This window comes from Mastigoproctus giganteus, chromosome 12 (assembly GCF_048544385.1).
Source record: "Mastigoproctus giganteus isolate SK-2022 chromosome 12, ASM4854438v1, whole genome shotgun sequence".
Lineage (NCBI taxonomy): Eukaryota > Metazoa > Arthropoda > Arachnida > Uropygi > Thelyphonidae > Mastigoproctus > Mastigoproctus giganteus.
In genome coordinates this window covers 99,818,746-99,840,349 of record NC_143586.1, presented here as the reverse complement: position 1 = coordinate 99,840,349, position 21,604 = coordinate 99,818,746, and the positions used below count along the sequence as shown (strand labels likewise).

Here is a 21,604-nt window from a genome sequence, read left to right as displayed (position 1 = left end):
CGGTGAAAAACAGACTTTTTCGAGTGTGTTAACGGAAGAAAGTGACTTTGTTGTGGACAAGTTCTTTCTAACCCGTACAAAAATATCACTACGAATAACAAGAGAAATGTGAAAATATCAAAGAAGGTGATGACATTAGCGAATAAAATTGAGTTATTAGATAAAATTTCTAATTCCTCAGTGGCAAAACATTATAAAATCAATGAGTCAACGGTACGATCAATCAAGAAATCGGAAGAAAAAATCCGCCGTAGTGTCCGTGAAAACGCGCTAATTGCTTCAAAAATTTGCTCTGTAACTCGTGATGTTAAATTAGAAAAAATGGAAAAGGCTTTAAATCTGTGGATAGAAGACCGAACTCAAAATCAAATTCCACTAAGTTCACTCATCATTCGTGAAAAGGCAAAACTCCTTATCAACGCTTTAGCGAAACTGGTGATAGCACTGGCGGGATAGGTTTTTTAGCTAGCAAAGACGCTGGTTTGAAAGATTTGTTTGAAATTTCTAATAAATATTACATTTAATATTAAATTGTTTCTTATTTTCATTTCGATGCCATATGCTTGCATTTCACTATGTACTGTCTATGTATATAGTCATATTATGAAGGTACATATAATACATACATAGAAAAAATTTTAGACTAGTTTTTCTTATATATTTCATACTTTGGAACGGAACCCCTTTATTACTATGGGAGCCATAACTCAGTATTCGCGTTTTCGGTATTCGCGGCATTTCTCAGGAACGTAACCCCCGCGAATAGCGAGGGTTACCTGTATACACACAGAAAGCGCCAGTTATAATGATCATGTTTGCAAATTGAATTCTGATTCTAATAAGCGAGAAACTCGACGAATATTATCCACAAGCTATAAAAATAAAGATATACAGCACAAATTTACACTTTATTACCAATTAAATGATGCTTGAAAATCAGAAGAATATTATCCACAGGTTAGCAAAATAAAAATAAATTTATACTTATGTACAAAGCTCAATTAATATAGATATTAATTAAACAACACTTTGTAATATGATTATAATTTTAAATAGTCACTTATTTTAGATTGCTTTAATTATCACTACAAATTCTATTTATAGATTTTTTTCAATATTATATAACAGTCTATATTCACAATCACTTGCACCAGTTTTTTCCAATGCTCTTCTCAGGATGGCTATAGCTTCACAAGTTTGCCATTTTGTAACTGGAATTCATTCAGATTTATTTTCATTTTCATCCTCCTTGGCAAAATTATCAGGGCAATTTCTTCTTCTGTTAAAACCGTAATAACTACCCATTTATAACACTGTACAAACAAAAAGGCCCAATAAACCGAAAACTATAAATTATTTTTATTGTTTTATAGTTATAACCTCTAGAAATATCACAGAGGTGCTTAAAATTGATTCTTATAACCAAAAAATGTGATTCGAATAAACAATGAAAGTGTAGTGCATTTTACTGATTTGAATCCATTCTTTAAAATTTGATTCCCTAAAGTGGCTGATTCTAATAACCAGTGATCACTATAACAGACGCTTATTGTATGTACAGGCTGGCCTCGATTCATTCACCAAAATGGAAACACGTTAATCAAATATAAAAATCAATAAAAAAAATTCTAATTGGTTCGTGAACCTCAAGAATGTCCATAAAAAATTTTAAAAATACCTTTTAAATAACTTTTTAACTGTATACCACGCAAAAGATAATGAAAATAATTAGAATTAAGTGTTTATTGCATAAAATACACAATGAGGAAACTGTTTGCTCATTGTGTAAACTTTGTTCAAAATATTTGAACAGTCTTTTGAACAGCATTGGCTTTCTTTTTTTCATCATTAAGTTCCGACAGCCGACAACAATCTTTTCTAGGCCCTGGAAAAATAAATATCACAGAGAACCTCAAACCTTTTGTTTGAGGTTCTCTGCAATATGAAAGATTTTATCTAGTTCATATACTGTTATCTCCTTTGCTGTAACATTTTTGTAGTATGGCTTATTTAAAAATTAAAATTTTTTTTCATTTAAAAATTAAAATTTTTAAATACAAGTCTGCACGTGACTTTATTAGTGGGAGACAAACAAGTAACACATCTGGTTCCGGGGAATGGGAAGGTACTTGGATGCAAACTGTCGCTCGGTGCTCTGGCACAGTCTCACCCCAGATAGATCTACTCAAAGGAACGGACCTCAACTAGAAGACTTCTTCCTCATCACAGGTCTCCGAGTTTTAAATCACCCAGACCATCTTCCCACTTTAAGCAGCCCCCTCGGGGAGAGCACCATTGACGCCACTGCTGCCACTCCAGATTTAGCCAATAAGCAGGCTCAATGGACTGTCAAAGAATCATGGACTATGTCAGACCACAGAGCTATCTCATTCTCACTGGTTTTCTCTGTGGAACATACTCCTCCAATCATCAAAGACATAATTAGATATAATACCAAAAAAGCTGGCTAGCAGTGCTTTTGCTTGGAGCTCTCTTGGAGCTCTCCTGAGGACAATGGACTCCCCACCGCACTTTCCCCAGATGACTGTGTTCAGACCATTACAAACGTTATAAGAAATGCTTGCGATCTCTCCATCCCACAGAGGAGGCCATATCACCACGCAGTTCCTTGGTGGAATCAAAACCTCCAGAGTCTCGGGAAGCAAGTTCATCATGCCAGAAAAAGTTTCCAGCAGGCACGAATTAGCTCTCCTCCCAAAGATGTGGCTGCTGCGAGGGAAATATAATGTATCATCAGAAATAATTACACCAAAGAAATCCGAAAATACAAAAAGGAATCTTGACAGACTCTTGTTGCTACCTCTGGAAACGAGAACCCCTGGGGCATCGTTTTCTGCATAGTGATGAACAAGCTACCTCACTGCAAAGTGCTTGACACCATGCTCCATTTGGATGGCTCTTCGACCCTCACCCAGGAAGACTCCATTAATAACATCCTTGACACCATATACTCCACTGAGGAACTTGTCGTGACAATACAGCAGCAAGAAATAATCAACCAAGACCACGATTACAGCCCGGAATCTGTAGAGCCACCCTTCACACTAATAGAAATGGATCTGGCAATAAACAAAATGAGGGAAGGAAAAACACCTGGTGCTGCTCCTCGAGATCGTGGAAAAAAAGTTTGTGGAGAATTACCCAGTTACTCTCTTGAAGTCTTCTAAATTGGTTCCTGGCAGAAGGTATCTTCCCAAGAGCTTGAGAACAGCAACTCTAAAACTGATCTTAAAAAATCTGGGAAAGCCACCACAAAAACCCACATTGTATTGACCAATTGCTCTTTTGTTTCTTTTTTTGTTAGTTGTTGCCACATCGGCTTCTGTGGCCATAATGCAGCTCCCAAGGTTTTTGCACTACTCTGATCCAAGCCCAAGGCAGGATCTGAACCCGCGACCTCTGAGTTGCCAGGCAGGCACCTTACCCACCCAGCTAGCCCGGTCGGCTGCTGTTTTGTCCATGTTGGCTAAGTTTCAGGAACATCTTCTCCTATTCCGACTCTCTGCCTGCTGGGAAGAACACCAACTTTCATCAGTAAAGCAATATGGCTTCAAATTAGGCTGCTGTATGGAAGATGCTATCGATACCCTAATCACCCAACTAACGTACTCCCATTTCCATTATTGTGGACTTTGCAGGGGCTTCTGATTGCCTATGGTGGCCTAGTGTTCTGCGGAGGTTCCACCTGGCCAATGTTTCTAAAAACCTTTTCAACAGTCTGAAAACCTACTTAACAGAAAGGTCCAGGTTATCAACAAGTTCCAGACAGTATCAAGGTACATCTCTCAGAGCTGTCCTCAGGGCTCTGTCCTTGGCCCTTTTATCTGGTCCACAGTACTTGATGATTTCCTGGGGATGGACCTAGGAGGGGCTGAACCTCTGCTCCTAGTGGACAACTTGGTTTTTCTTATACATGCAGATACCAGAACAGCACTGGAAACAATAGCTAACACAACATTAGACAAACTGCAAAACTGAGCAGCCATGCATAACCTGAAGATTTCAGGGAAAAAAAACCAAATCAATCCTCCTAAAGGGGAGGCTTCAAATAAGAAGACCAACAATTAAACTAAATGTCACCTCATAGTCTAAATACAGAAGTAAAGTACCTAGGCATCTATATTGACTCGGGACTCACATTTCACTACCACCTCAAGTATTTATTAACAAAGATATAGAGGTATGCTGCCATGATAAGACGGGTTAGCAGGGCAGATTGGGGACTGAAGCATAAAGCCTTGGCACTTGTCTATAAGGCCATCTATGTCCCAATCGTCAATTATGGAGCATCCATCTGGCGTAAATAAGCCACACTGAAGAAACACAAGCGAAAGCTAAACTCAATATAAAGGTTTATGCTCTTATCAATCTGCAGGGCGTGCTGCACTGTCAGCACCCTTGCACTGCAGGTGCTCACTGGATGTCAACTGTTGTACATTGAGGTTGTCAAAAGAGGCTTATTCTACTGGTTAAAAAAAGGAGTACAAACAAGCTTACTAAATTTACAGCTAGGTCTAACAAACAATGTGAAACAAGGGAAAAGGCACATCACCCAACACCTACTGGAATTATAGCAACAGCCATGGGAAACTTCACCGAGAGGAGAAATCACTTGATGATTCATACCAACAATCAAAGTAACCCATCCAAAGCCTCCTCCCTAGTATTCGCCTGGGCTGCAGATAACCTTCTTAATGCCAGGACATGGTTCCTTCTGACAAAAGTTGACAGCCATGGGAACAGAGAGAGAGAGAGAGAGAGAGAGAAAGAGACCCACGAGGCCACTGCAGCAAAGAGGAGTCCTGGGGGCACCTCATGTACGAGTGCCTCACCTATAAAAACAGCAGGGTTAAGTTCCTCACCGAAATACAGAACAATCCACGAAACAATGCATCCTCTCAACTACTAGAAGAAAGTTCCTACAAGGCACTTGCATCCTATGCACAGGAAGTCTTTGCCATAAGAAGAGCCAAAATAGCAGAACTCAACAAAATGTTGAACACTATGCCCTTGGGACCAAATCAAGCTTGAGCAGAAAAATTCCAAACCTCTGACATAACACTGAACTCAAGCAAACCCATTTAAGGTAGAATATACAGCTGGCATTCTAGGTGAGGGACTGCTGATAACCCTCGAGGTGCAGGATTTGCAAAGCGAACATTAACCCATTATGGGTATGATTCTCTGATTGCACCATCCTTGGTGCAGGACTGCTGGCACTTCTCAGAGTGCAGAATTTGCAAAGCTCAGGGCCAATGGCACTCAACTTTTCAACCCTCACCCTAATCCCTCATTTTACCTAAACTTGGGTTGATTAACTCCTACCTGTCTAACCACCCACACTCTTCCCCCTTTAATCCCTTCTTCTTCTATACTCCATTCTTCATGTTCTCCTATTTTCTTTTCTTTTTCTTAACTTGGTCTCCATCAAGAAGCTCAGGTGACCCCTGGCGGAGGCTAGCCAGAGTATGATGGGCAGCCTAGCTCACCTCCCAGTGGTAGTGGCAGGCAACTCAGGGTCCCACTAGTGGCCCTGCGACCAAGAAGCCAGAGACACAACAAAACATAACACTACTCTGACAGCAACCAGACATTACACTTTTTCTGGCTTTTACAGAGTTTCTGTACTTCTTCACAAAGTACCATGGCACAGATGTGGGAAACTGCTAGTGGCACCTTCCACAAAACACTATGCCCCCTCATACTTTGCCTGGTGGGGCTAGTCCCCACTGACATCTTTGGGGATGCCAATAGTCCTCATCTTCAGTCTCCCTCCCCAACTCTAACTAAACCGACCAAGTACACACCTAACAATGCCGCCAAATTCTAATCAACGTCTAAATTCAACTGCTTTCTCGTAAACCTTTTTCAGCCATTCCGAATTACAGTATTCACCCCCCCCCTTTTTATTATATATGCCTTGCTACTAAAATCCTCGGAAATTAGGTGGCAGAGCCTGCCAGAGTACTTAAACAATCTACTGGGTGCCTGGCCTGCCTCCTCACAGCAAAGTGCGGGCAACAGTAAGTACCAATTGGGGCCCAACGGCTAAATAATCAGAGAAACAACAGAACATAACACTACACAACAAACCACTCCCCACACACTTTTTTAAATCTCTGGCTTTCACAGAGTTCCGTGTCACACAAACAGAGTACACAACATAGAGATGGGAGAAATCCCCTGGTGCCATCAGACAACTAACACACTTTACACTTTGCTACTAGATCGGGAGGATGGTTGATCAGCACGATTCCATATTTCATCAGAATTATCTTCACAAGTGCAGAATGGACATGGGCGCTGTCATGCAATAAGAACCAAATGCTTTCTCTCGAAATTGTGGGCTCAGCAGAAAAATATACTTCAACAGTCTTTGAAGCAGCTATACATAGAATGCGGCACTGACTCCCAACCCTTCAAATAAAAATTTCTTGTGAATCATGCCATTTTTAAAAAAATGTGATGAGAATTACTACTAAAACACCCAGCACTCATCTCCAGTAATAATACAGTTGAAAAAATTAGGTTGTCTTGACAAGTCTGGATGAAATCTTCCCATAATAACACACTTTGTTGCTTCTGCTTATCCATGGGGTTGTGTGGTACAAATTTTGCACAGACCTTCTTTGCATCTTCATGCAAAATTCAATAAATTGACTCCTTAATTATGTCCAACATATCAGCCATCATTCTGACGATCATACAACAATCTCTTGCCACAATTTCCCAAAACTTTGCAGCTCTTCCCTCATTTCAAGAGGCTGACAGACCCAGTTCTTGGGTCATCACAAACATCCTCATGCACATCTCTGAACCATTTATACCATACAAGCACACTGGTATGACATAACATTTCATCACCATAAACAATTTTTAACATTTCGTGTGTTTCTGTCGCAGATTTTCCCAGTTTAAAGCAAAAATTGATGTTCATCCATTTCTGTGTTGGAAAATCGTGACACCGTACATTAATGCTACTAACGAAACTGGTTGTTACTTGCAACCTGTCAACCTACTGGATAATCTTGGTACCACCATCTGTTGGAGGAAGTTTGCACGACGACATACCACTTCCATTTATTTTCAAACTTATCGAACAAGACTGCAACAGCACCAGTGTGGGAAATTTATTGCAACACCTCATAAATAGTAGCACATCTTCCCTCACTGAATAGATTAGGGGAGGGGACAATCTATTAGCTATGGATTCACGAAGTAATTGACAGATTGCCAATTTAGTTATGGAAACTTTTCAGCTTTAAGTCCTCCGTAATATCCCATTTTCTATTACCCTATGCAAGAGATATATAGATTATATATTCATATTTTCTCCTGGATGTGAAACCATTTTTAGCTTATCTCAATGAATATTCCAATTTTCTAAAATTTAGAGATTGAGAATGACCATGCCCTGCCATTCCTTGACATAACGGTAAAGGTAAGAGAGGGCAGGCTCACAAATTTCAGTATATCGTTAAAGAATGGGCATCAGCCAATATACCAATTACAGATCATGTCGTGTCATGTCCCCACTCACACCACGACAGTACTACTCACACACTAGCAGATAGGGCATGGTCACACTGTCAATCAGAAGACATGAAGAAATAGAGAATCAGAAATCTGATTTTCCTGAAGAAAAATTAAATTATTGGTAGTTGCTTTTAACCCAGAAACATTCTTTTTCCCCATCACATTACCTACATCTGACTTGAACTGCAGTTTTTATTATTTTATTATTATTATTATTAGCCATATGGTACAAGGAAGCCTGAGGCTTATAGTAATCATGGCATGTGATGCAAGAAAGCAAGCGTATGAGCTTATGTAGCATCAGCCAAATAAAAAATAAAAAAAAAAATTCACACAACCATTCCCTCTAAATGTTTGTCCAGTTTGTTCTTAAATTTATTTAGGATATCAACTTCCACAGCGAAGATGGAAGTTTGTTCCAGCAATTAACCACCCGCTGGCTAAAGGCAAATTTTTGCACATCTATTCTACAGCTGTCTTTCCTCAATTTGAATTTATGCCCTCTTAGGTTCTTAATCTGAACAAATGGAAGAATTCCATCAGAATTCAGCATACTCAACCAATTCAGGCCTTATACACCTCAATCAGATCTCCTCACAGGTGCCTAGTCTCCAGCCACTGAAATTTTCAGAACTTAAGCCTCTCTTGGCAAGAGAAACCCCTCATTCCCCTAACCAATCTTATTGCTCTTCTCTGTACATGCTTAAGCAAATCTACATCCTTCCTAAAATGAGGCCTCCAGACCTGTACACAGTACTCAGGGCATGGCCTGACCATTGCCTTATAGAGAGAGAAAATCACCTGCTTTTCCCTGCTAGCAAAATTCCGGTATATCATTGAACAAAACCCCATGACCTACTCTGGCAGCCTGTCTGCATTGCTCAGAAAACGTCATATCTGACTGCACAATTACTCCCAGATCTTTTCATTTTCTACCAGCCTAAGTGTAGTACAACACAGTTGGTATGTTCCTCTAGGGGTTACTTCTACCCATATGCAGTACTTTGCATTTGTCAATGTTAAACTTCAGTTGCCACTTTTCAACCGATCTTCCCAAATTTTCTAGATACTTCGCAGTGTGCAGTAGCACACTGCCATTGCTGTCATTAACAACACTGCCAACCTTTGTATCATCTGCAAACTTCGACACTAAGCCTGATATACCTTCATCAATATCATTGATAAATATACAAAACAACAGTGGACCCAACACCGAACCCTGTGGGACTCCACTAATAACATTAGTCCATGAAGAGCAGCGCCCCATTGATTACCAGCCTCTGTCTTCTCCCACTCAACCATCCTTTTATCCACTGTAGCAACTTACCCTTACCATTCTGCTCCAATTTGTACAGTACTTCCACGTGCAACAGTGTCTTTCTTTCAGCTTTCCTAAAATTCAAGTATATGATATCAAAATTATTTTTTGCATACAACTCCTTTGTAACCACATAATATCCAATTTAATTAGTCAGACGAGACTTTCCCTTAAACCCATGCTGTGTCTTAATTATTGCTGCAGTCTTGTCTAGATGATCCTGCAATGCATCTTTCACCAGTGATTTTATTTCATTTTTAATATACAAGAATTCAGTTTGTTTGCTATCTGAGCAGGATCATCAACAGTCGAACCATCAATATCAAGTGGACCAATCTGAATCATCCCCTTCCTTTTAGAGTTTACATAAGTAAATAAATCCTTCCTGTTATTCTTAGCATCCTTTACCAAAGATTTCTCGTAATCTGCCTTCGCCTGCCTAACCTCCTTTGTGACTTGATTACAGACTAGCTTATATCTGCCATAGGCTTCTGTGTCGCCTGATAATTTATATACATCCCATGCATTTTTCTTCTCTACCACAAGTCTCATTAGTTCATTTGATAACCATTTAGGCCTAAACCTTGAACAATATTTCTTAATAGGTATGAAACTTTTAGTAGCATCCACGATTAATTCCTTGAATGCTTCCCACTTAGAATTTACTGTTGGGAACATCGTCAGTTTATCCCACTGTACAGAATTTAAAAACTTTCTGAGACCACTGTACTCACCTTTACGGAAGCAAAAACCCTTTCCTTTACCCCTGATGGTAATTATATCTTTAAGTAAATCCCACATCAGTACACTGTGATCACTGCCACCTAGTGGTTCCTTTATCTGCAAATTCTTAATACACGAATGATCACTGCTGATAACCAGATCAAGAGTATTATCCCCTCTGGTTGCCTCTCAAACATGCTGCTGCAGAAAACAATCATCCAATAAATCCACAAAAGTCTTACTAGTGTGTGTGACCAACCCACAAGTTCCAGTCAATATCTGAGAAGTTAAAATTCCCCATTATAAGACATTTTGATTTACTAGCCCACTCTATTTCTCTGTACAATTATTCATTGTACTCATTAGAGTCATTAGTCCTATAATACAGTCCTACTCTTATTTTTGCTTTCACTGTGCTTATGTCACACCAAACTGACTCAACAGTGCACTGTCCATCTATATGCTGCACCAGCCAAAAAAAAAAAAAAAAAAAAAATTTCCGAGTTACTCTGAGAGAGAGAGAGAAGTAGAAAGGAATCACCAAGAAAGAGAGGAATGATGATATTCCACACACCGTTATACGCTAATTTTAACCAATCAGCAAGTGCTGTGCACTATTGGCAGGATGGATATGACCCCCAGCAAAGTGACGTTCAAATTATTAATATTGCATGAGATTTCAAGGTTTGTTGCTGGTTGTAATCAGCCCATATACATAGCACTAGATATACTTTAAACAGAAATGATGGTATGCAAATACATCTCATTTTTGAATCTACAGGTCTGTGTAATTTGGATGGATGTTGTCACTTTGATCATCTTTCCCTCATTCCTCCCCTTCTTTTGAGTAGTTTGTGAGTGACCGGAGATTACACTAACCTCAGGATAGTTGGGAATTACTCTTTCCTTTCCTTCCTTTCTTCTTTACTTTTAGTCTACATTCACACTTCTATGGGTTCTCCCCCATGTATTTATACCCACTACCTCCTTGAAAACAAATGTTACAGTTGATAGAGGCATGTACAAATGCCAAAAGCTCCTGTGTTTTAGATTTTATTTCATTATATTTTTAATGCTTTTAATTCAGTATGTTTTAAATATTTTACAGTAATAGTTCATTGTATATTTTAACTGAAATTATTTTGATATTATCTGTATATTTTTAATATACACATATATTCTGAAATCTGATCGGAGGAATCAAGAATTATTCATATATCCAATTCCCAACCTCCAAGGATTTTTTAGTCAAATGTTCTCTTTGTACACAAGCATGTCTACTATGTCAGAAGTAATCATTTTGACAATGCAATCGTTAATCACATTTATCAGTTATGTGGGCTTGAGCTGCAGGCAAGTGAAAGGTGTATGCTGTTGCACTTTCATACTCAACCACTCAAATAAATAAATAAAAAAATTGCCCTGGAACTTTTTGAACATTCCTTATATTTGAATGCATGTCACAGTACTAGAGTATATACACTCTCATAAACCTTTTCTGTTTGTGGTTATCAGATAAAGCTAATTAATTTAGAAGTAACATTACACTATTAAAAAATTAAACCATTTCAAAATATTTGTGTTTTTTGTTACCTTCCATACAAATTTGAGAGATGACTGCTTGCTGACACCAGAGATGGAGTTTGTCGAGACTGCTGCTGTTGCTGCTGCTGCTGTGATATGACAACACCTGCACCAAGAGGATTAGAAAGTGGCTGTTGAAGGTGGTTTAGAATTTGACTACTAGGTGATATTGATGTTCCTGAAGCTGTCAAAGAATGCGATCCACTGTGACTAGTGGAATGTGCTGGAAGAGGACCCTGACTAGCTTCCTATAACAGCAATAACAGCGATTTGTATTAATTTATTATAAATAAAATAAATTAATACAAATGCTGATAACCTAAATTTGTAATTATGATAAATGCCTGTGACACAAATGATGAAATTGGAAAATATTAACTACTATATATATATATATATTAATATTTGGAAACCTAAACAAAATTAAATATATTTTTTGTCAAAAGTTTATGCAATTCAAAGGAACATTATATCCCTCTTCTTGTTGTTTCTGACATGGTAAACTTGATTAATTAAGAATGCAATAATTAACTTGTGACTGGAAATGAACCCAACAGCATTTAAGTAAATGGTTTTTTGGAGTTTAAAACAATTGGAATGATCTGGATTTAATGTTAAAGAATAAACTTATTAATGAGAATGCTGTTATCAAATGCTGTCCAATTCAAGCATAGTATAATACTCTTCAAAATACAAAATAAAGAGTCAAAAAAAAAATGAAAATTATCGTCTTAAGTATCCTTACAGAATGTGGATGAGGAGGTGTGATTGTGAGACTTGTTTCAGGAAGATGCTTCAATGGCTGAGTACTATTATATCCGATGAAATGCTTCAAGCTTTCTCCAGGAGACTGCATCATTGCATCAGTCTGAGATGGACCACTATAGCTTACCCTGTTTTCTGTAAATAAAATTAAAATAATATTAACACCTAAATATTTATTCAGTAAAATTCCATCACAATGAATATTATTTTTTTACAATTCAAACATTTCCACACTCCAAGTGACTCTAATAAGTGCTTTGTAAGCCTCACTAAAAGAAATAGTACTGACAAAAAATTTCGACACAATGAATTATTTTCAAGGTCACCAAAGTATGAAATGCATTTATTTCAAAAAGAATGAAGAACTCTGTGAAAATCATGACTGGTTAGAAACAGATATTTCCATACATTAATAAAGTGTAGGTGCCTCCATAGCCAGATGGGAAGGAGCAGCAATGCGTAGCACACGCTTTCTTGATTAGACCGGGGTTCGAGCCCGTCACCACCAAATACGGAGGATGCGGAAAGGTCAGGGAATGACCAACCACCGCATATTCCTGGAGCAATATGGCCTTAGTTGCTAATGCTCCTAAAAATCAAATAACAACAACAATAAAGTGTAGAAAAACTTATTTGAAAATAATGGTTCATTTAAAATAACTTTGAGACATATTCATTACAACAAAATTCTGATACAATGAAATGATTCATGCACTAGCAAGAAGTACACTGTAATGGGATTTTAGTGTACTACACTGCTCAACAAAATTACTTAAAATTCTGTAAACACAGAAAACATTGTAACTCGTGCAGCTTGCAATGAAGTGGAACAAAATTTTGTATGGTGGTGTACCATAAAATAATAATGAAATGAGTAGACAGGAATAAGTGACATATATAAGGGTTGTATAAGAATTATCAAAAAGGTCACATTACATAAGTCAATACAAGATGCTTGAAAATATGATCATATGCAATCAGTATGGTATATGATCCCTTCCAACAGTTAAATAGGCCTGACAGCAGTGAATCATGCTCGATATAAGGGTGTCTATAAGATTCTGTGACCACAAATACCATTCTTCATTAGCTGCCAGACCTAAGCTCACCAAGCGACCGAGGATTTGGATGTCGGCAAAAAATGTAACACTCAAAGGCATACGACACATGTTCAATCAGATTTATTTCTGGTAATCGTGCTAGCCCTGGCAGTCGTTGGATATTTTCAGTTTGAAGATTTTCTTCCACCACTTGAGCTCTATGTGTAGTGGCATAATCGTGATGGGACTCATCAGAGAAAAGAACCATACCCCATTTGTCAGGGCTCCAAGTCACAAGTTCATGGCACCAGTTTCAAAGAGCTCTGCAGTGGTTTGAAGGATAGTGCATAGTATATAGTGTGTTTAGGGTCTAACGGCACCAGGGGGTTCCCTCATCTCCAGGTAGTATACATTGTGGTGTGATACAGAACACTGTAGAGGCCAGAGATCTAAAAATGTATGGATATTGTGCTGTGTAATGTTTTGTACCATTGTTCATTTGGCATTTTAGCCATTGGGCCCCTAATGAGACCCACTGCTGCCCACACTATACCTCGTGCAGGCAGACCAGGTACACTAGTATGTAGATATTTACTCTGGCAGGGCTTGCCACCTAATTTCCTGAGATTTAAGTAGCTAGGACTGAAAAAAAAAAGGGGGGGGGGAACACTAGAAATTTGGTCATGCAGAAAGCAATATAAGTTATGCAGGGTAGAGTTAAAAATTTTGAGTGTGGGGCTTGTGCAGTTTTGACAAGGGTCAAATGCTAGTTCTGAGATAGCTAGAGAGGGAAAGGAGACTGAAGACTTGGGGGGTTAGAGACAGAAGTATGGGGACAATAGGGAAGACGGCCCAGAGTATCAATGGTCAATGAGACAGGGCCATGCCCCACCAGCAAAGGAAGAAGAGGGGGAGACAGGGCCCCATCTCCCCCCCCCACCACCACCACCGGGGGGAAGGGAAGATAGGACCATGCAAGGGAGCATGGTTTGGAGAGCCAAGATGGCCAACAGCAGAGCTGTGCTGAGTCTTTGTTGTTGTGGTAATCTCATCCAAGATTCAGGAAGTCACCCACAGGGGAAGAAGGTCCCATCCGGTAAGGTTTATATCAGAGATATCTGGTTTGGTCACACTTGGGATGTATGTCCCATCCAGTTGTCACTTGACAATCGGTAAGGTCCAAGTCAGGGATATACAGATTAGTCACAGTTGGGATGCATGTTTTCCGTCAATCATTATTATCCAAAATTAGTTCTTCCAGCACAGTAAACGTGGCACCTCTGTAGCCAGGTTGGCAGGATTAGCAGTGTGTAGCACACGCTTCTTGATTAGACCGGGGTTCGAGCCCGTGACCACCAAATGAACACTGCATATCCCCAGAGCAATATGGCCTTAGTTGCTAATGTTCCTAAAAACCAAATAACAACAACAGCACAGTAAACATATCAAGTCCATCCAATGTGCTGATAACATTGTAACTAAGATCTAGCCTTTTTTATACTGTGCCCATAAACTTGGCCCAGAATTTCAGGTATTTCATAGCAATTTTTATAGCAGTCTTGGATGCTTTGTGGTCACTTGATGATAGTAGTATCTGCGAGGTTGTGGCTATATTGGGTCCACATGTTGAGATACTGTCCATTAGTTGCTTGGTAGTCAGGGGTGTCAGAGTTTGTGGTCACATATTGGTGGTGGTATCAGTAGGGTTGCAGCTATGTTGGATCCACTTGGTTGTGATAAAATGTATAGTGTGTTTAGGGTCTAATGGCACCAGGAGTTCCCCCCCAATCTCTGTGTAGTTTACATTGTCGTGTGATACAGTACATTGTATCACATGTTCTTCATGTTGTTCTTCTGGCCATTTAGCCGCTGGTTGTGATATAAAGTGTAAAGTGTGTTTATGGTCAAACGGCACCAGGGGTTTCCCCCATCTCCGTGTAGTTTACATTGTGGGTGAACCAGTTGACTGTAAAAGCCAGAGATTTTAAAGTGTGTGGACTTGTATATGTGTGATGCCTTGTACTGTTGTTCTTCTGGTTGTTTAGCCACCAGACCCGTACTGAGGCCTGACATTGCCCTACTTTCGCCCCATGGAGGCACTAGTATATAGTTCACTCTGGCAGGTTTTGCCACCTAATTTCCTGAGATTTCAATGGCTAGGACCTTAAAAAAGAAAAAGAAAAAAAAAAATTTATGATCACGTGCGTGATCATAAATTTTTTTTTTTTTTTAAGCACTTCCTGCGACACGCAGGAAGTGCTAGAAGTCCAAAATGTTTGGCGAAATTAATTTAGATTGATGACTTTAGATTGTGTGGGGAGTGTTCACATTGTTGTCAGATAGAGTGGGGAGAAGGCTGAAGACAAGGGGGGATAGATAGAAATATGGAGCCGAAAGGGAAGGCAACTCCAGTTTACAGTGAGAGCATGCCTATGCCCCACCAGAGGAAAGAAATAGGGTGGCAGGGAGGGAAGGGGACAGCAAACTGTCCCCTCTCCTCCCTGCCAGGAAGAGGTAAAACAGGGAGCCAGACAAGGGAGCTAGCTCAGGTTGCCAATGTGGCCTGTGTGCAGGGGGTGGGAGCAGACCAGACCGAGGAGTCAGGTTCACACCATCCAGGAGAACTTGAGGCCCGTCAGGTCCGAAGCGTCCAGGAGAACTTGAGGCTCGTCAGGTCCGCACTGTCCAGGAGAACTTGAGGCTCGTCAGGTCCGCACTGTCCAGGAGAACTTGAGGCCTGGCAGAGGCGATCCAATGTTGGTTTGGCCAAGAACAATCATGTCTAGGCAGGTCTTGGTCTTAATAGGAAATGTCCCACCTGAGACCCAAGTCTCATCCTTGGATTATTGCTCAGGAACGGTGAGGATCAGTCACTTTCATTGGGTACCAATCATGAGGTAACATTCAGAGATGCCTGGACATATTCAGTTTTCTGCATCAGTCCATTTATCATCCATGTAGGTTGTGCAAAATGTCATAGTTGGGAGTCACTCGTGGGATCGTCTCATCTGTAGGCCAATGTTCTGGGAAGTGGAGTTTTGTCACTTCTCGGAAGAGTTCCAGTTTTGTCCTGCATGATGGATCAGGCAGTCAAACCTGACGTGTGGTTGGGGGTCTCTGGGAAGCTGTGCTTGACACGTCTATTCAAGGTTTGCAGGCAAAGGAATGGTCAATCGTCTGGCCTACAGGTTCTAGGCAAACTTGTTAAGTGCTATATATGAAGCTTCGTCTTCCAGTAAGTCGGGTTGGGTAATTAAGTGAACACAAGGATCTTCATAAAGTTCGCAGTCATGCATCTGATGTCCCCAGGTCTCCACAGAGCCACATGCACACACTGGGTTGTCTTCGAGTCGCAGAAGGTGTAATTTGTGACGGATCACTCCGTGTCCTGTTAGGAGATACGTGCTGTACAATCCAGGGCAAAGCCATGCTGGATACCGTGGTACATTTGCTGTAGATTAGGGAAGAACTTCCACATGACTTTCCCTTTTGTGGAAGTTGTCCAGCGCTGCTGCCATATTGATTGCAAATAGATCTGGAGTCTTTTCTTCTGCACTGTCCGATTTACAGTTGGGTCTGTGGTGTGATTCTGGAAGGTAGTTGGATTTCTGCATCCAAGCTGCTGTAACATGCCGAGGCGAACCACTTCAAGGTCAAGGGGGAGGGTCCCAGTGAATATTTGCAGGGCATGAGTAAATATGGTTGTCATGAACAAGTAGATCAGGGAGGATCAGGGATATAATGGGATACAAACCACTGGCTTCCTTGTGTAGGTCCACTTGAATTGAACTTAACACAGTCTGGTTGGAAATGCTTTCACCTGTGGCCGCAGCAACCTCAAGAGAGTTCATGACAGGACATCATAGGTTCCATCTTGCTGTTCGAGCCAGATAACAGTCTGTTCTTTTTGATGTAGCCCTCAGGTGACCTTGGCCATCTCTTCTTGTAATTTCCTGTCTACTGAAACTGCCTCCATAGTGCCAAGATGACATTGCATGACATATTAAGCCAACGTGTCACCTACACCTGCAGCTGCCCAGCTTCAATTTATCCTGCATGCCACCATCTCAAAGAATCATTTAAATGACAATGAATTGCCACCCTGAGTAATGGAGATGTGGCTATCCCACCGAGCAAGCCAAAAAACATGAAATGATGTGGTCACAACCCGTGTTTTTATAGGCATGAATAATTTGCATAATGTATGGCTCTGTAAGATTGATTTCTAATGGATACTAGGAATTTGCAGGCCAGATGCCTATTATATCAAATATTCACCCATTATCAAATGTTCAGTATACTGATCAAATACGCACCCATTATCAAATGGGTGCATATGTTTAGTATACTGATAAAATATTGAATATTTGTCAAATATTCATAGGTGACACTGTTCACAATAAAATATTCATGAAAAACATTTTGTTCTGTTAATTTTGTCAAGAAGTGTATTAAAATACCATATTTGTTCACATACATAATGATGATAATTATGATTTGCTTGTGATTATACTCTATGCAAGTTACTCAAAAATCAAGAAACATCTATAAAAAATAACACGTAACAACATTAAATACAGGTTTGTAATAAAACTGGATGAATATCACGTTAGAAACTGCTCAAAAGCTGCTGTGCACTTCTTAAAATTCAGGGATCTCTAAATCATTGCCATTTGACTAATTATGCAACCCTCTCAGATAAACTAGGCTATTACTGCACAATTATTACATACTTATAGCTATCACTTTTCCAAGTTTTCCTAAAAGGAATTGTTAATTGAAGACTTAGGGTGACAGACATTTCTACTGCAAGACTGGGCTTGTATACCACTACACAAAAATTCACAGCCCATTGATATTTATTGCAGTTCAGTGGTGCTGTATCATCCTATAGCACAGAAGCAGCACCAAGCTCCTGAACTGGTGCTCCCACCAGTTCAGGAGGGAGGGAGGTTAAAATGAAAAGAGAAAGTGACATAAACATTTTTTTTTTTAAATACAGAGTCATTGAAAAAGGTGTCTGTGATTTCCCATTTAATTATCTTTGGAAATATTTGATCGATTGCTGTGATTGTAGCGGCAAAAAGTGTAGTAATTCATTAAGTTTTATTTGATACCTCAACAATGACCTTGGCTGTGCACAGAATGACTTCTACATGCACTGCCTCAGTCAGTGTCAGTATGATGGCCATGCAACAGAAAGCGCAGTGTGTGTTGTGGTATGCTGAATTTAAATCTGTCGTAGCAGCACAACATAAGTACAGGTGACCCCCGCTTAACGTTGATAATTCATTCCGTAAAAACAGAGCGCTAAGTGAATCTGTGCTAAGCGAGCGCCGCATTCCCATAAGGTAACATATGTATTTGTGAGTTGTGGTCGGTGCCATAGGATATTTCCTAATCAATAATAAACGGTAGTGAAAAGATGCACAAATGTCGGTCAAAATATTTAATATTCAAATATTTGTACATATAAAATATTCTGAATTACATACGTATATAATTATGTAGTAACTACTTATGTATCAAAATTAAACTTAAAATTCCAATTAAAATCATGAATTTAATTGATCTAAATTAATTTAATTTAATTGATGAATTTAATCATGAAAAATGTGTTGATTTTGGGTTGAACTTTGGCCCTCTTCCAAATAAACTAAAAGGGGTATTAATTTTAAATCCCCCGCAGCGTTACCACCCAACAATAAAGTCAACCGACCCTTCACCGCTTTGAAACCTGGCATGTTTTTTTCTTCTTTCAATATGAAACTTCTTTTAGGCATTCATTTCCATAAAAGTCCTGCTTCATCTACATTAAAAACTTGTTGAGAAGTATAACACATAATACCCCTCTTCAATAATTTTAACAAGTTCTTTTTTGAAAGTTTCGGCTCCTTGAGCTCCACTTACAGCTTCTCCCTGGATTTAAAATCTATTCAACCAGCCCTTACCAGTTTTAAATGGATCCACATTTTTTTTAGGTGAGTTTTCTTCAGATAATCATATTGGCTAATCTCTCTCTCTTTTTATAATATTTAACTTAACTTAATTCTGCATTGGAATATTATCTTCAATAAAATTAGTTAAAGTTCTTCCATTTCAATCCTAATAGCTGGCCTAGCCCTAGTTGAACAGCTATCTTTCCCGCTGCTAAAATTCAGAGCTTGCACTAGGTCATCGTGAAACACAGCGGCAACCCCCAAGGCAGAATGCGCTGGTCCCAAAGGAACTAGTAGTTGTTGGTGACTCTATTGTCAGGGAAACGGGGAACATGCTTTGTAAAAAGGATAGGTGGAACAGGACCAGAGTATGTCTGCCAAGGGCAAAGGTTGATGACGTTGTAGAGCAGATATCATCTTTTAAGGGCACAAAAGGTGATATAGTTGTACACGTGGGCACTAACGATATCAAGAGTAGGAGACCGGCAGAAGTACTTAACAAGTACAGGTCACTGTTGAGAAAAAGCCGTGAAATAGGGTTGAATTTGAAAGTGTCTGCAGTTCTGCCCAGACACGATAGGAGGGAGTATATGATGAGAGCCTTGTCGATCAGTTCGGCCCTGGAAAGATTGTGCAAGGCTCAAGGGGTAGAATTTTTTTCAGCCTGGACTGTACTTGTTAACAGGAGGGATTGCTTCTACAGGGATGGGATACACTTAAATAGAAAGGGTGCAAGAATATTTGCTGATGCTATCGAGGCAGTGTTTGGTGGGTCGGAAAACTGCTAGCTTGGGGGGATATAAAGACATATAGATTAACAGTAGCCACTGGCAGAGGTGAAAGAGATTCTTGCACTGCTTCTATTGGAATGAGCAGAAGCCTGTAAAACAAGATTCAGGATATTTCAGAGACTGCTGGGAGTCATTGCGGTACAAGTAAACACATGGGGTGTGTTAGGGTAGCTAAGAATAGAAATGGGTGCATGTATACTGGCGTGTACACCAATGCTAGGAGTTTAGTAAATAAATTTGATGAATTTGAGGTATTGCTCAAAACATCAAAGGCAGATATTGTTGGGATATCAGAGACGTGGTGTCACACAGATATAAGGAATGCAGAACTGGAATTTGGGGAGTACAACGTCTACAGAAAAGATAGACTGGATAGGAAGGGAGGAGGGGTTATGCTATTAGTTAAGAAATACATAAAATCCAAGGAAGTGAAGCCAGCGGACATCGCTGGACAGTGCAGTGTCGAGTCAGTTTGGTGTGACATAAGCATTGGGAGATCAAAATTGAGAGTAGGAGTGTGCTATAGGCCTAATGACTCTGATGAGTATAATAAGAAACTGTACAGGGAAATAGAGTGGGCCAGTAAATCAGAGAGTCTTATAATGGTAGATTTTAATGTCCCAGATATTGACTGGAATTTGTGGGCTGGTCACTCACACACTAGCAAGGCTTTTGTGGATTTATTGGATGATTGTTTTCTACATCAGCATGTTCGGGAGGCAACTAGAGGGAGGAATACTCTTGATTTGATTATCAGCAGTGATTCTTCATGCATTAAGAATCTGCAGATAAATGAACCACTAGGTGGCAGTGATCACAGTGTGCTGAAGTGGGATTTACTCAAAGAGGTAACTACCATTAGGGGTAACTACCATTTATTGCTTTCGTAAAGGCGACTACGATGGACTGAGACAGTATTTAAATTCTATACAGTGGGACCAACTGATGATGTTACCAACAGTAAATGCAAAATGGGAAGCATTCAAAGGACTTATCTTGGATGCTACTAGACTTTACATACCAACTAAGAAATATTGTTCAAGGTTTAGGCCTAAATGGATGTCAGATGAAATAATGAGGCATATGGCAGAGAAGAAACATGCATGGGATACATACAAATTAACCATGACACAGAAGCCTATGATAGATACAAGTTGATCTGTAACCAAGTTACAAAGGAGGTTAGGCAGGCGAAGGCAGATTACGAGAAATCTTTGGCAAGGGATGCAAAGAAAAACAGCAAAGAGTTCTTTACTTATGTAAACTCTAGAAGGAAGGGGATGAATCAGATTGGTCCACTTGATATCGATGGGTCAACTGTTGATGATCCTGCTCAGGTAGCTAACAAACTAAATGAATATTTTGCATCGACCTTCACACATGAGGAGTTATTTAGCGAGGGGAAAGCCAGAGGTGTATTCAACTCTAGCAGTAAGCTAGAGAATCTTGTAATAACTGAGAGTGAAGTGGAGGAGAAATTGTTGAAGATAAACACAAGAAAGGCACCTGGGGTGGATGGGATCTATCCAGTTATATTAAAGGAGGCAGCAAAGGAAGTAAGCAAACCCTTAGCCATAATTATGAGAGCTTCCTTGGACTCAGGGGAGGTACCCATAGACTGGAGATGTGCAAATGTGACCCCAATTCACAAAGGAGGATCAAAAGCTGACACAAGCAATTATAGACCTGTGAGTTTAACTTCTGTTCCAGGAAAATTAATGGAGGCACTGGTTAAAGAAGCACTGCAGGATCATTTAGACAAGACTTCAGTTATAGCTCGGACACAGCATGGTTTTGTTAAGGGGAAGTCTTGCCTGACCAATTTGATTGGATACTATGATGCAGTCACAAAGGAACCGGATGCAGGGAATAACTTTGATATTATAT

At 39.7% G+C, this 21,604-nt stretch overlaps 1 protein-coding gene across 4 annotated transcripts in view; it reads right to left on the bottom strand.

Annotated features, from left to right (window-relative positions):
- LOC150077296 (uncharacterized) overlaps positions 1–21,604 on the bottom strand; it is a 702,167-nt gene that overhangs the window by 343,374 nt on the left and 337,189 nt on the right. For all 4 annotated transcript variants that reach the window (XM_090386557.1, XM_090386560.1, XM_090386559.1 and 1 more), the window contains exons 5-6: positions 11,928–12,082; positions 11,192–11,430 (exon numbers count right to left, since the gene is read on the bottom strand). In XM_090386557.1, coding sequence (XP_090242683.1) covers positions 11,192–11,430; positions 11,928–12,082 — 394 coding nt within the window. The remainder of the gene's footprint in view (positions 1–11,191; positions 11,431–11,927; positions 12,083–21,604) is intronic.